Below are 15,897 nucleotides of genomic sequence, written 5' to 3'. Positions count from 1 at the left end.
CATTGAACTGCCTGTGGGTGCATCATACTAGTGTGTTATTTGCAACAGTACTGTGTGCACCTGGTGATGGAAGCGTGTATATTTCTGTCTACTAGCAACACAACTAACTTAATTCCCAGCACCATGGGAATGTGCCACTCATGCGGTTTCAGCTATCCTCCGTTTTCTCTCAGTCTTGGCACTTTGTTATAGTTCTCTGGACACCACAATGAACCAACACAATCCCTGTTAAGCTATTTAAACTGCAATGCTGTGATTTCTAACCATGTGCTGTGCAGGGCCTTCCAAAGGGAGTGAAAGTTGTTTCTCTTATTTACATTGCTGCTTCATGTGTGTACCCAACCTAACTCTGCATTCCACCATGTCCCCTCTCTGTGTATTCAGCAACCTAACCCTCCCTTTAATATAACAAACTGGCTCCCTACTGTGTGGCAAACTAACTCTAATGCTAATAGTGTTACATTCTACATGGCGGTGGAATACACAAAACAGCACCTTATTCTAACTTTCTTATTCTATATGTTTGCTGTTGCTTGGGAAGATTTGGGGGGTGTGGGCTTGCTTTATCTGCACCATCACAGTTACATGTCTGTCTTGCTCCCTAATGCATTGCTCCATAGATAAGGTGTGGGTTTGAATACTGCATTGCTTACATACTCTTCATACAGGCAAAGGAGTTTAAAGTGAACATGTTTCCTGTTCTTTCTATGTGAAAGTATTGAGTGGCACGGTGTCCTGTTGCTGATAATCTATCCTGTGAACACTCTGATGGATAAGGCCTTCGGATTTTGAAAGCTAACAGATTGCACCATCTGAGCATAATATTTTCAGTTAGTCCTTTGAAAGATATCAACACTCAGATCCTAAGATTCCAAACAATTAGCATGATAGAAACAAATCCAAATGGCAGTGACATCTATGATTTATTAAATTGCACACTTGTCCAAAAAACACAATCACAAAAATGCAAACATGTGGGCGACAGTCAGTAAGCTATGAATCTGTAGGGTGATAAAGCATTGCTTCCCATTCGCCACATTATTAGTTGATGTTGTTAAATGATTACAAATAAAACTGGATGTTATGCCAAACCAATCATGATTATGGTGTGTGGTTAGTGAATAATATATAGCAGCTCTGTGTAGTTGAATGATTTGAATTGAAGACCTTTGTAGGATTAGAGAGCAGCACACTGCATGGGCATGGTGTTTGTTGGATAGCAAAACAAGTGATGTAATTTGAAAAGGAAATGTTAGGAAAATATGTATATAGATTTAAAAACACATGTGAATACATTCCCAAACTAAAGGATGTATGTTGTTTAAGCTGTACCCACAAGTACTATTTTGAAAATGTCAGCAATAGCACAAATGCACACCCAACACATCCTGCAATATGACGACAGAGAGAGCAACTGTTTTATATCACACTTACATATGCCCAGCGTGCAAGCGATTGCAGACTAAAACATCAGTCACAATTCATGTGTGTGCTCATGTTTTGAGGCAATTGTGTGTTGTTTGAAAACTGGCACGGAGGGCAAAATGAGAAACATGCCATTGGGGAGTCTTCCTATTGACACCATTAATAATGGTATGTGACTTATATGAGTTTTTAGAAAGCTCTGGTGGGTATTGACATGTGGTGCATAGTGTCTTTTCACACAGTAATGTTGGTTTTGGAGGGGTGGCCAATCGAGGAAACTGCAGACCTTCAGTCGAGTTAGAAAATGTCCTACTGTTCATAGGAGGATTTGGCATTAGACATTAAGTACCTTCTTGGATAAATGCAGCCTTCAGACAGATGTATGTCAACAGGACTCTAATGCATTGTACGTTTCAACAAATACATAGTTCACCCGAATCAATAATGTCAAGTATCAACCATATATAGTAGAAATTAGCTTTTATAATAATTCTGGAGAAACAACTTTATCATTTTTTCATCAGAGGTCTCCTTTAGGCAAGGTTGTTTAAAGAGCAATGTGTGAATTAGGAAAGTATTATGGTAGTATTCTTCGTGGACTTTAAAGACGAGGTAAATTTTTTTTTTGGATCTCTATATTAGCAAGGGATGCCTTTATTTATACCTGAATACATATTTTTTGCAGCCCTTTTTTCAATTTTAAAATAAGTGCCTCATCACATTTTCTTAATTATTTCTTTCTTTACATATATGATTGAATGCATTTGACCTACGAACTACTGTACTCACTTCAAAGACTAATGCATAGGGGTTGGGTAACCAAGGTCTGGGTGTGCCTTTATGTCTGAACACTGAAAGCATCTGCTCATAACGTCTATTTTTATTTATTTTACATTTTTTAAGTGCTCACACAGCCCACGGGCATCGAGGCGCTGTTACAGGAATTGTTAGTTTTTTTTTTTACTGATTGTTTTTGATTTGTCTTAGTTACGGATTTATAACGCGCTTAAACACCCAGAGGTTTCTAAGCGCGGACCCGGGATCGAACCTGTGTTGCTTTGTGTCGTCTTGCTTCCAAGACGCGCACGCTATCCTCCCGGGACGTCTATAGTCTATGGACGTCTATTGTCTATGGTCAATGGAATCCAGGTAGATCCAAGTAGAGGAGCTCCACCCCGGTGAAGCCTCGTGTTTGCGGCGCCTGGTAGAGAGAACGAGAGCTGTGGGCATCTCCCGGGGTTATGCCATTGTGGAGGGGGTTATGGGGAAGGAGATCCTCATTGTGCCTCTCCATTGCAAGCATCAGGCTTGGAAGATTGTGAGAAAGTGCCCTGAAGACGCCCCGTGTCACTCAATGCTGTTGTGGCTGCCAGGTCAGAGAGACGGGAACAAAACAGGGGGCTCATTTGGGCTTCCACATTTCCTCTATTATATATTAATAATGCTTTTAAAAGAGAAGGAAAAACTAAGGAGGTCGGTCCCACTCCCCAATTAAGGATAGAGGAGAGGGGTGACTAAGCCCCATATGAATGGCTCTAGGAAGGGTCCTGTATAAATGGGAGTGCCCTTATTACTGCCTCTATCTTTTTTTGTAGCCATGCAGCACATGAAGGCCACAGAAAAGCAAAAGCATGTCTCTTCTACAGTATCTTCGGACTCTGCCACATCCTCATCCCTCAAAGTGAGCCGACATCACCATCATCGCCGGAGAAGACATTATGTTACCCCCAGTTACTGTCGGATGCTGAAATAATTCACCTGGTTCAGACTTCAGTGGCAGAAGCAATCAACACCAACATGGTTCCTATGGCTCCCACCATTCCAGCCAGGACTCTACCTGGAAGCATCCTTCCAGCTCCAACCCCCCATGCCTCCCCCGCCCGAGTCAACCATAGGAGGAGAACCGGCAGAGGAAGAGATGGGTGAGGGGACCAGAGATAAGGATGAATACTTTTCTGTCTCAGTGAGAAGAAGATGAAAAAGTGTGTTTTGAATATATACAGGAAGAGGATTTAAAAGCAGTGCTGGAAAATACTCGGCAGAGACTGGATTTTCCTGCAGCCTCTCCCATGCTTGAGAAGACACTGTTCAGGCACTTCAAGGATTTGCTCTTGTTGGCGTTTTCATTCCACAAAGACATAGAAAACCTTCTAAGGAAAGAATGAAGGGAAACAACATTTTCCTAGATATCTTTTCAAGCTTTACCAATGGCAATCTATGATGTCTAGTATCCGGGAAATATACAATTGGATGACCAGTTGGGAGATTTGATGGGCCAACACAATTTCACACCAGATGAGGCCACTTCATCTGATCCGACTGAAAAAAATTATTGCGGGAGCTCTCATGAGAATTTATTCCGACATTAACATGATAATTAGAGCAGGTGCATACTATGGTTAATGGAATATCGTCCATTTCAGCAAGGAGACCCTTCAGGTTTTAGAACTGGAAGGCAGAGGCCACCTGGGAAACAAAAATGACAAAGCTGCCTTTTTTGGGTTCATTATTGGGATTCCTTCCTGGATAAATTCTTTCAGGATCGGAAGCATGTCTTACTTACAGTGGGAGAGGAGGTGCCTTTTCAATTCAACCAGCAGCCAGGAGAACATCAGCCCATCCACCGGCACAAATGACTGAAATCTTCCTTTCAGGGTAGGGGGTCACCATCTCTAGAACCGCAACACCAGTTCAATAAGGATGCTGTTGGGAGGTTGTATGCTAATTTTTACCAAAGCATGGAAGGATGTACAAAACATTTGGGTATTGGAGATTGTGTGGAAGGGATATGCTTTGGAGTTCACACACACGCCTGCTGAGGGCATAAGAATTGTGACTCCAATGATGTAAAACTGGTTGAAGGAGCAGATATTGATGCGGCGGATCGAGCAGCTACTCTAAAAAAGGGCCATCATGGAAGAATCTATGGAAGCCCAGGAACCTGGTCTCCCAGCTATTTCTAGTCAAGAAACCAACAGAAGAATTCACTTAGTACTGGACTTCAAAAAGGCTCAGCCGCTTCATTGTGTATCATCCTTTCTGGATGGAAATCCCTCGACAGGTTATTGTGGCCATCCTGCCGTGGGACTGGTTAACATCCTTAGAGCTGGAGTATGCGTATCTATACATTTAAATCTGCCCTTCGCACTAGAGGTTTCTACGATTCATGGTGGGCAACAAGCTTTTTCAGTTTTTGGGCCTCTCATTCAGGTTGACTTCGGTGCCCAGAGGTTTTCCCAAGATCCTTGTAGTGGGGATCCGCTATACTGAAGGAATTGCTTCAACGCCCTATCTGAACAATTGACTAGTCCCCTACCTCCACATTTCTCTCCTTCTCACTTGCAGTGTGTGGAAAGTTCTTCAGGAATACAGTTTTCACATAAATTGGACACAATCCTTTTTGAAACCATTGCAAGACAACATTTTCATAGGGATTCACACTTATGGATGGATTTCAGACTAGGAAAACTGCAGCTGGCATGAATAACGACTCATCTCGCAAACCTCTGTCGCACCAACTGTGTCAATGAGGACCTGGCTTCAATTGCTGGGAGACTTGGAGGTATGTACGGTAACAGTGCCATGGCACGTTGTCATATGAAACTTTTACTGCGCCATGTACAACAATTTTGGCCACCAGCATTAGGGGACTACGATGATATGGTCCCAATGCCTTTGGACTTTAGATACTGTCTGGCCTCGTGGGCCAACAGAAACAACCTATTGAAAAAGATCAGGTTGCATACAGAGGCCCTGATGATGCTAAGAACAGATGTCAGCACCATGGTAGGGGACCGACTGAGTTGTCCAAGAGAAGTAGTCAATAAGAGTGGCCTAGTGGTACTTGAATTGGAGGGAACTGATGGCAATATTAAAGGGGTTACTCCATTTTCAACCTCTACTAGAAGGAAAGAGGGTCGTTGTCAGGATGGCAATCAGTTGGTGCAGGCTTATGTCAATTGCCACAGTGGCCCCAAATGTTGATGCCAGTATCACGTATTGGACCATATGTTCTACTGAGTGGGAATTCATCTTTGTTCTTGAGGGTAGCGTTCCTCCCTAGGAAGCTGAATCGAACTGCTGACCATCTCAGCAGGGTTTCCTCACCATCAGTGGACATTTGATTATGCACACAACTCTTCCACTGGATTGTGAGTAATTGAGGGTGGATAGCAATTAACCTCTTTGCGTCCGAAGAGAAATCCCCCATACCATGGTGTGCAACCCTACACCTGGGGCCCAGAGTACAGCTTCTGCATGTTTTCTCAAGAACATGGCCAAGGGATCTACTTTATGCCTTGTCCACTAATTTGCAGAGTTCTACAGAAAACCCTGAAAGTCAGCTCGGTTGATAGCCCCATATGGCACCATAATTATATGGTTTCCTCTTCTCCAACCAATGAGTGTGGAAGAGCCTCTATACCTTCCAGTACAACCATCAGCAATTGCCTTCACACTTCTATCACTTGGGACACTATGATGCCTGTGATTGATGGCTTGGAAACTGAGTTAAATACCCTTTTGTAAATGGGGATTTCCAGGTCAGTGTTCTGGAGAATGTCAGAAGTCCCGTCGACTAGAAACCTGAGAAGCCTAAAAACAGCATTGTGAATAATTCTGAAGCACCTTTTCTCAGGCTTATCAGTTGAACTGATGGTCAACCGGGTGATCCATAGTTTTGGACTAAGGAAACCTCCCAGAAGGGCAATCATTCCATATTGGGATCTGTGTTTTGTTTTCTACCAACTGCAGCTTCTTTTTAGTGGCAATCACTTCAGCCAGACCGTCAGGGGACCTAGGGTCCAAAAAACCTTACCTGAGATTGAGACCTGGTATGGTGATATTGTGAACAGGGTCTGCCCTCACTACTAATCTGTGTTCCAACTAGCTTCTACCTCAACCAGGAGGTGGTGTTTCCACTGCTGACCTCAGAAATGGAAGGAATCACATATTCACTGGACATCGTAAATGTCCTAAAAATGTGCTTGGAAAGGACAGCAGCGTTCCATAGCATGGATGCTCTGTCTTTCTCCATGGTTGGAGCCACTAAAGGTAAGAATCCTTCCACGACAACCTTGAGCTGCTAGATAAGACACCATAGCCGTTGCATACCAGGAAGTAGGAACGTCGACTGGGCTTGACAGCACCACTCAAAACAGGAAATTGTTGTATCTTGGGAAGAAGTGCAAGGGGCATCAATTCAAGATTTTTGTAATGCAGCAATATGAGCCTCCCCAAACACATTCATCAGCCATCATAAATTGGCAGTGGATCTCTATCAGTCGAATTTGTCTCAAGAGTTATACGGCCTAGTTCAGTGGGATTAATAAACTAGATTTGCAGTATCTTGGGATCCTGTGGTTATTTGGACGCTCATGTCTGATACCGCTTGTTGTATCTTCACATTTTGAGGACTGTGATGAGGAAGTGGGAATGGGAGGTAATGTCAGATTATGAACAGTAATCATCATTACTCCCAGTTGCCCTGCCTTGTTACAGTCATATGAATCCCCACCTGCCCTCCTCTCTGGTGTCCTGGATGTCCTTACTCATGAGTAGGTAAGGTGGGTGCGGCGTATATACCTCTAAGGAGGTTTAAAGGGCATAGAGACTATGCAGGCGGGTGCCTTCACATTGTAAGTACGGTGACGAGTCGGCGAAACCAGGAGTATTGAAAATTACTGTACCTAATCTGACATTTTTTATTCACACTTTGCATGTATCCATAATTTCCAGTGGCAAATTGTTCCTACTAAACCAATATTAATGCTCATGATGGGGAAGTTCATGTTATTATAAATGCCCTGTTGTGAGACACACCTCCATTTACACAATTGGTTCTCATTAGTGATTCGTAGAGAAGAGTTGTCCCTTTCAAGTTGGAGCAATTCAATCTGTGAACATTTTAAAAGAAATCAGTTTTCAATATTGAAATTTGTTTTCATTATTTGTTAATCAGCATGGCCACAAAATGTATATTTATAAAATATATAATATATAAAAACGCATATTTAAAAAAAAGTAATGTGTAATCAGCGTACTTCAAGGGAGGAATTGAAAGAGAAACAGTTTTGTACAGAACACTGGCTTAAGAGCATACAAATATGTACTAACAATCAAACGCATTGCAATTCTTACAGCATTACAAAAGCATGTCAATATGGCTGTTCGCTCCAGAGGAAAAATAACACGTTTTACCAATAATACCAATGCTGAGAAGAAGACTCCTCAGCCTATAAAAATATCAACTTTGGTGGTCTTCTCTCTAATATTCATGTAAGTTAAAGAAAGTCCGTTACAAGTCCACCCAGTTACTAAAATCTCCCTAGTCGACCATTAATTTCTTCAGCGAATTCAAGTATGCAGGAATTAGGGATGTTGTGTCATCTTCACTGAGGAGCTTTTCACCTCTGCCTTCTGAACCTGCGGAGCTTGGAGATCGTACGAGATTGGTGAATGGAGAGCTGTAACCCTGGTTAGAAAGAGATGTATTTGCATGAATTTTAAACGAAAAGAACACTCATGGATGACAGGAAAACATCACTCATTACATCGATATCATGCACTTGTTCATAACAGGAAAATCATTATCTAAATACCAACCAATCACAATTCATTTCAAAGAGGCACTTAAAACTAAAATTCCATTCCCAACACATGGCCTATACGCATAAGAGACTGTATGGAACATATAGGTTTTCTTTTTTGATGTTAAAACACTTTACAGTGTGGCTTTGCAAGGCTAGACTATATGAACCCGATAAACGAGAGGACAATTTACAACAGGAAGATCTAGGTTTTTCATGCCTTGCTCAAATGGTTGGCCAAATTAATGACCCTCAGGCACCGGAGTATGGAGCTCCACAGTAGAGCGTAGTCGTAAGAAAATTAACAAAATTGGATGAGGGTATGTTAGAAACTGGGGATTACAGACAGTATGGCTCCTCGATAGCTGAGTGTTTGACTGGGGTTGTACGGTTGGATTTTTGCCTTGTGAAACTTATTGCCTTGCGGACAATCCACACAATCTTGAATTGAATGTGTTTGTACAAAGGCAACTAGTGTTGGGAATGGATGACCAGGGAAATATGATCTGGTTGAGTGATCTCTGTAAGAAGGTGAGTGCTTGTGTTCTGCAGCCTCTGCACATCATGGATCAGAAATGTTGGAACAACCATGTAATCTCCATTTGAGTAATCAAGAGTGATATCATTGTCTGATTCTGGGAGGCATGGCAAAGATATGGAACTGGCTTATGAAATTGACTCCATAATAAGACATCTTTGGAACTTGATGAACCTGTCTGTCCTTGGTTAAATCTTCATCCAGATCGATGTCTTGATTTTTCACCACACTGGCAAGCTGAGGGCATAAGTCCAGCATGCCTGGAGAGCACATTTCCTATGTGTGCCTTGTACAAGAATTCTGGTTTTTATATAGATTCATCTTCAAAGATTTGGTATTTATCCAGCAATTGAGTGCATTCATGCCATTTGTAAAATTATCTGGGCCCCAAAGTGTGGCATTAGCAGAGAGCTGCATGAAATGTGTTTGCCATCCACATCATTGAAAGAATCAAGGTCAAAATGTATAATCAGTGACGCCAAAGGGCGCAGGTAGAGATTGAACAAGGTAGGAAAGCACTGATTCACCCGTTTCAGTCTCAGAAAGCCCCCCATGAGAAAGGGCACTCTCAATTTGCTGGTGTGTGACTAAAGACCAGATCTGACAGTGAGTAGACTACCCAGGTCAGGAGGGTTAGTCCGACCACTTCCTTTTAAGCTTATATTAAACTAAGTCTCAGCAGTGACCAGACCCAACTGTTTTCTTTAGCAGCTAAGACTGGAAGGTATTGGAGAAAAACAGACTGACACACTGTTCACTTCATTAAACCATGCAGCGACTGCACAACGTGGAAGCCTCTCCAGAAAGCCACCAGCAATCGTTCTAGAACGATAAACGGGTTGTGGAAATAATCCAAGCATTGATAACCAGGTAGCCAGAGCAAAAACAGTAGTGCTGCACCGGTGGAGGAAGACCTTACATCTGTTATAGACACACATCTATTTAGAGTGTTTCGTATCCTAATGGTGCGGTCAAAAAATGTTATTGCCCCTACGGGTCGGCCATGTCGCTCGATTTTAGAAAAATTTCCTATGGACCTTACTTAGTTTTCGTCCATTAAATGCACGCGAAAACAGGCATCAGGGAGCTGCCATTTTGTGATAATCCTATCATCGCCCTGGCTGACCTGCTTTTGCGGCACTCAATCAAATCCCCCCCCCCTGAGCCTGTCATCAGCAGACGCGTACCACCCATTTCACAATGCCAAAGAACGTCTCGTGTCAACATTCGCTGCGCTTCAGCTAATGACGTGTCGCCATGGAAATGGCAGGACGCCTCTTTCCTCAATAAGTATGAACAGACCGTTTCACAACGCACAGCAGCAGATTTTCAATTCCATTCCTCTCTCTGTGTTACTTTGAGTATTCTGTGACTCGTTTCTGTGCTATGGTCAGCTACCTTCATTGCTTGTAGCCCGTGTGAACAGATACCAGTATCACCGCTATAAATTATTTTAGTTTGTTTAACACACAATGGCTACAATAATGCCCTACATGTACGAGCCCGAGTATACCGAGGAGGAACTACTGGAAAGGGAAACACGCGAAAAGGATGGGTCTTCGGATGGCAGTTGGGAGGACGATTCAACAGCTGAAGAGCCTGGACCTAGTCACATGGACGGTGTTTGCACCTGGTGCACATGCAATCGGTGCGAGCTAATGCCAACCGAGGACGAGAACTGCTGCTGCAGTGAAAACTCGGGATGCGTGGCCTACATTTCGGAAGGCGAGCCACGACCGCAATGCATCCCCGAGCTGCCAGACTTCAGGGCAGTCTGCTTCACACGGTCCGTGTTGAGGATAATGATGGTGCTTATGCACGAACTTCGCGCAACTGTTAGTCCTCGTAATCCGAGTAACGAGTAAGTATACTCTGCTTGTCATGCCACTCCTATTTCATGGTCTTCTACTATATCCAAAATTACATATACATATCATTGTAACGCATGAAAGTCGTTCAATAGTGTGCAGTGTCTAGATAGCATTTGTCCGAGCAGAATGCCATTAGTTACAAGAATTGTCATTGACAACAAACGTTTATTAAACTTATCTTGGTCATTTAAAAACAGTTTGTTTCATTCCTTTTCACAGGTGGTACAGGCTGGTGGCCTATCGTTCCTTTACATGGCTTCACGGGAGGCTTGGACACCGCGTTCGAAGAGTGATACCCGCCTGTGCCGTTCGTGCCATAAGAGAAACGTTCCCGAGTGGCAGCGGTCAGTACATGGGATTTTCTCTCGCTGTGCTGCAACCTGACCTGTACAATGTTTAAAGTCTTGTATTTTTGTGTCATCAAAATAAGATACAAAATAAAACACCACATATATTTTAACAACAGTTGTTTCAATGTTTTAAATGAATCAAGTGTGTCTCCATTCAAGGATGGACTTCAGACATCTGTGCTCCGAATGGGTGAAGGTCAGGTCACTGTGAAGCACGGTGGTCACTATCTAAGCTAACATAATATATTCTCAATAATGCATGCACTAAATAACACTTGTTCAAAGTCTTTCAGTCGGTTATGTCTCTATAAAAGTCAAACATATATCTATACTATCAATTAACATTGGATTATACAGGCCTTAGTTTAAGGGTCTTGACCACTATAATACACTGGTTGAAGTGTGGGTTTGTGCTCAAAATAATCTCCGGTATGTGGCATTTGTTATTGATAGGCAACGATATACTGCAGAAGGGGTCTAATGTTAGTTGGGGATCTGCTAGGTGGGCATCATGGCGTGGTCAGTGGTCTGGCACATGAAGAGAATACCTTGCAAGGACACAGGGTCAGAATGGCAGTAAGTTTCCACTGCCGAGGGTGCGTGGGCAAGGACACGTTTGTGGAGATGAACGAGTATGTGCTTAGTTCAGGCTGGTTTACATGCAGGACAGTGATCTCAGAGGAAGAGTGATGTGTTACATTTATTAGCTGTTGCAAATACCTCTGGAGTTTTCCAGTCAGAGTGGGAACGAGGGTGGGGGCCATGTGCTCTGCGCAGTGAGGCCTGGTCACCAAGATGGAGTGGAAAGGGGGTACAAAAATGAATGCCCCGTGTCTTGCTCAATGGTCCCATCTACGCGAATGTCAACCAAAGTTAACATCACATAAGGGAAAGGGGCGAACCCACTACTGGAGGCACTTGGTCCGAGTTTCTACTGAGAAGTAAAGGATGAGAGGGGCCTGATGGCCCCTCGCTCCCACACACTTGCCTGCACGCCCCAGGCCCATCCATCCCACCCCCCTCTATCAAAGGCGGTTCGCATCCGGTGATGAGCGCTGGCATGGGGGGGCTGTCACGGGCGCAAACGGCCAAGTTGCCAAACAGCATGTACACTTCAAAAGGTATCCCACGCCCAGGGGCCATCGCTCACATGGCCTCCTCAGACACTGTCTCCAGGCAGGCCTCCCCTGATGCAGGCCGCCCCTCTGCAATCCACATACCACAACATACACGTCATTCATTCACAAACACACCCCTGTTTCTAATACTTTATAAACCACTTGATATGTCTCATGAGAACATCTTTGTGCTTTGCAAGTCAACTCCTGAACCTTCTACCTGAGAAGCACTGAGATCTATGCTAATCTGCTCGTCGTCGTGCTATCTGTGACCGCTTCCAGCAAACTCGTCAGTGTGCTACCTACCTGTTCTCCTGCAACATACTGCTCGGCCTGCTGAATCCAACTGTTTGTTGGTCAAGGTAAGGCCATGTATCCTAGTCATATTTTGGTCATTTTTACATTTCTATCTATTTGCGATTACAGTAACCAATAGAGCCATGGTCATTGGTCTCATTGCTATTGACTTGAGTTTCAATTGTTATGCTATCAATAGATCTATTTATTTTCATCTGTGTCAATTGTCATCGAATTGCATCCTTCGGGGGTCCAGTCTATAATGTAAGCATGTTTCCTTTTTGTGCAAGACAGAACATCCAAGAGACGAGTCACATGTTCAGAGTTTAGTCACATAATTTAAAAAAATTCTGTAACTTATGCAAATACTAAGCCGCACATGATGAACTGGTATAGTTCCGGCGACCAAAACAAACCTTGCATTGAGCATGGTATGGTTCATTTACTTTTTTATGACATTTTTATTCATCAATGTTTTATAATAATCTTGATGTTTACTTTTCAGAATTTTCAACAATGCCTGCCTGTTCGATTAGCGGTTCCCCTTCGAAGACCCATGCTAAATCTGAAGGCACTACAATGCATGTATTCCCGAAAACTGTTCATCGAATAAGAGAATGGGTCAGACATTGCGGATATCCACTGGATGAGCTGGAAAGTAGAGTCCAACAAGTCTTAGAGGACAAGAGGGGTGATCGATACCGCATCTGCAGCCGGAACATTTCCTCGAACATGTACGCCACATCTTGGGTAACAAAGAAGAATAAACGGCTAACGACACGAAAATTGCTCGCAAACGCTATTCCAACTCTATTCGTCCACATTCCGCCACTGGTGAGTCAAGTGTCCGGATTTAGCTTTAGGCCTTGCGGTAGTGTGTAGGTAGCCAAATGGATTAATTGATATTTTAGGTGTTGTGTCCCTTGTAATACTCCCTTGTAATACTTTCGATATTGATATGAGTGTATAGCTTTTCGAATAATGACATTTATCAATAAATTATTTTTCGATTTTATAACCCCCAAAGGAAATCTATATATGGTCACAGGTAACTGTGCTATATTGCGCATTTTCAATAGCATTACTCTCAAGTATTTTGTCTCCTTACATGGCAATTTTAAATATTGGCATTTCATTATCAAACAATAATTTACCTTTACAACTTCTTGACTATCCCTTGAATCTGAAGCAAGAACATTCTACTTCCGTGACGTGCTCGCCGTTATCAACCATTTCTAGCGCGTATCAGGTAATCATACTTGGCTATTCCACTACAGACTTGTTTTATGCATGTCAAGTAATAGTTTTTATGTATCGTGTGATTATTTTACCAATTGTTTGGTTAGTGCTTTCCAATTGATATACACCTTAGTTGTCGTCCCCTGGTGTTGGTTTTCAGTTATAATTAGTGTTATCCATACTAATGCAAGTACTGTCTTTCAGGGAGATGCTGAAGCGTCCACCACATTGACAACAGCCCTAGATGTTCTTCAGCAGCACGAGGTATGGATACTGACAGCTCCATCGACCGTGATCATCAGGACTGGAACACTTGTTGTTTGATTGTTCTACACCATGTTTCATTTGTGGTTAGCCATTGATATGTACCTGTGCGGTCGACCCCAAGTGTGTGTTGTGTTTTCAATATTGTAATCCTTACTAATGCAAATACTATGTTTCAGGCAGTTGTTGAAGCATCAACTCACGCACTTGATGTGGAGCCTGACACCTCCTCAATACAATCATTCGTGGCAGTCCATGCAGAGCCAGAGGTATGGATACTGACAGCTCTATCGAACTAGGTCACCAGAGCTCGAATACTTGTTGTTTGATTGTTCCACACAATGTTTAAATCGTGTTTGGCTATTGAGATGTACATGTGTGTTCGTCCTCACGTGTGTTTTATGCTAACAATATTTTGATACACAGTTATGAAAATACTATGTTTCAGGGAGTCGATGAAGCCTCATTCCGTGCTGTCTATGCGGATACAGAAAAAATAGTCATTGCAGCGCAAGAGGAAGGGGAGACATGCGGATACGAATCGGAGCTACAGCGTGCAGATGTTGAAGGTTGAGTCAAAAAAGTTGCAAAGAAAAGAAACAAAAATAAGGTTAGTTACAAACAGTTCATAAGTTTAGAAATGTTTTTGTGCTGGGGACTATTTTATGTTTTTTTCCAGTCAATTGTACTATACTTTATCTTGTGTTTAAACTGAACATCCCTTTTCCAAGCTATCCTCTAGTTACCCGTGGGTCTACAAACTATACATACACAGACAGTGAAGCGAATGAGAGATGTTGCTTGCCAGACCATTTACACTATGGAGGCTATGGAGGAACTATTAATTCAGACGCTGCGTGTTGAGACTCGGGATGCTCATGTCCAATGGCCAGAACATGAAATTAATGTGTCCGGAGAATCCAGCAAAGTTGTATTGGACCATTGCTACAGTACGACCGCACCACCGCAACAACATGATACTGGATGTATTAAAGATAGCTCTGAAGTAGTCGCAGATCAATTCACACAATCTACACCCGCCAAAAAATTGCCACCAAAAAAGCTGTCGACATTGTTGTGTTCTCCCATCAATGTTGAGGTAGCAGATGTTGAAATGACAGAATGAACCAGCAGCAGCATTCACCGACGCATCAGAACTTGATAGCAGCGATATTTCTTTCAAATGTGGTGATATGTCCTCAACGTCACAGGCCTAAACAACTTTGAGGCAGGATGACAGTCTAATGAAAGAGGGCAAATACATAGTATTCAACAGTTGTTTGATGGATATTATAAGTATGCTGAAATGTGGGCATTCCATCAGAGGGAAAGTATGTGGGAAGCTATTGATTCATGTGACTCGTCAAAAACAAGGCAGTAACGTCACAATACATGCCGCCTGTAGATTACATCATACGTTCTCATGATCTGCACAACCGATGCTGGGGAAACTGCCAGCAGGCAATCTACTGTGTGCAGCTGCATCACTTTTTAGTGGCTCCAGTTATAGAAAGTTAGAGTCTTTCTTTCAGTTTGTGATACTCCATTTCATTTAAAAAACACAGTACTACAAATACCAACATGATTATCTGTTTCTGGCCATTAGTGATGCTTGGAAAATTGAACAATTGCCTCTAGCAAATACATTCGAAGGCAAACGATTCAGGCTAGCCGGCGATGGACAGTGCAACAGCCCTGGATTTTCTGCCAAGTACTGCACCTACCACTTTCAGGATATGGATAGTAAGAAAATTGTGAGTTTGGTGGTCGTGCAGGTAACACAATGTACATCCTCAGTGGCCATGAAGAAACTAGGATTTATAAAATCAATGGAATATCTACAATCGAGGGGAATGCACATCGACCTCATAGCCACGGACAGACACGTTTCAATTGCCAAGACAATGAGAGAGCAGTTCTCACATATTAAACATCAATTTGACGTATGGCATCTTGCTAAATCAATCAATAAGAAAATCTCGGCTGCAGGGAAAAAAAAAAGGTTTGGAAAGTATTTCAGAGTGGTCCCAGTCTATCAGCAACCATCTTTGGTGGAGCTCCAAAACTTGTGAAGGGTCAGTGGAAATACTACTTGACAAATGGCGGTCACTGATGCACCACTGTACCAATGTGCACCGCTGGTCAGAAAACCTACATTTCCACCAATGTGAACATGGCCCTTTGTCCCCAGTGGAGGCACGGAAGAAG

General features: G+C 42.8%; 1 protein-coding gene across 5 annotated transcripts in view; it reads right to left on the bottom strand.

The window, feature by feature from the left end:
• Positions 1–904: 904 nt before the first annotated feature.
• The window catches only part of MYH16 (myosin heavy chain 16), a 1,358,245-nt gene continuing 1,343,252 nt past the window's right edge, over positions 905–15,897 (bottom strand). For all 5 annotated transcript variants that reach the window (XM_069654472.1, XM_069654473.1, XM_069654475.1 and 2 more), the window contains one exon: positions 905–7,897. In XM_069654472.1, the coding sequence (XP_069510573.1) occupies positions 7,751–7,897 (147 nt within the window). In that variant the 3' untranslated portion in view covers positions 905–7,750. The remainder of the gene's footprint in view (positions 7,898–15,897) is intronic.

The sequence above is a fragment of the Ambystoma mexicanum genome, chromosome 3q (genome assembly GCF_040938575.1).
Source record: "Ambystoma mexicanum isolate Mex_15411 chromosome 3q, UKY_AmexF1_1, whole genome shotgun sequence".
NCBI lineage: Eukaryota > Metazoa > Chordata > Amphibia > Caudata > Ambystomatidae > Ambystoma > Ambystoma mexicanum.
The sequence above is the reverse complement of the archived record's forward strand: the minus strand, read 5'-3'. Positions and strand labels throughout refer to the sequence as shown.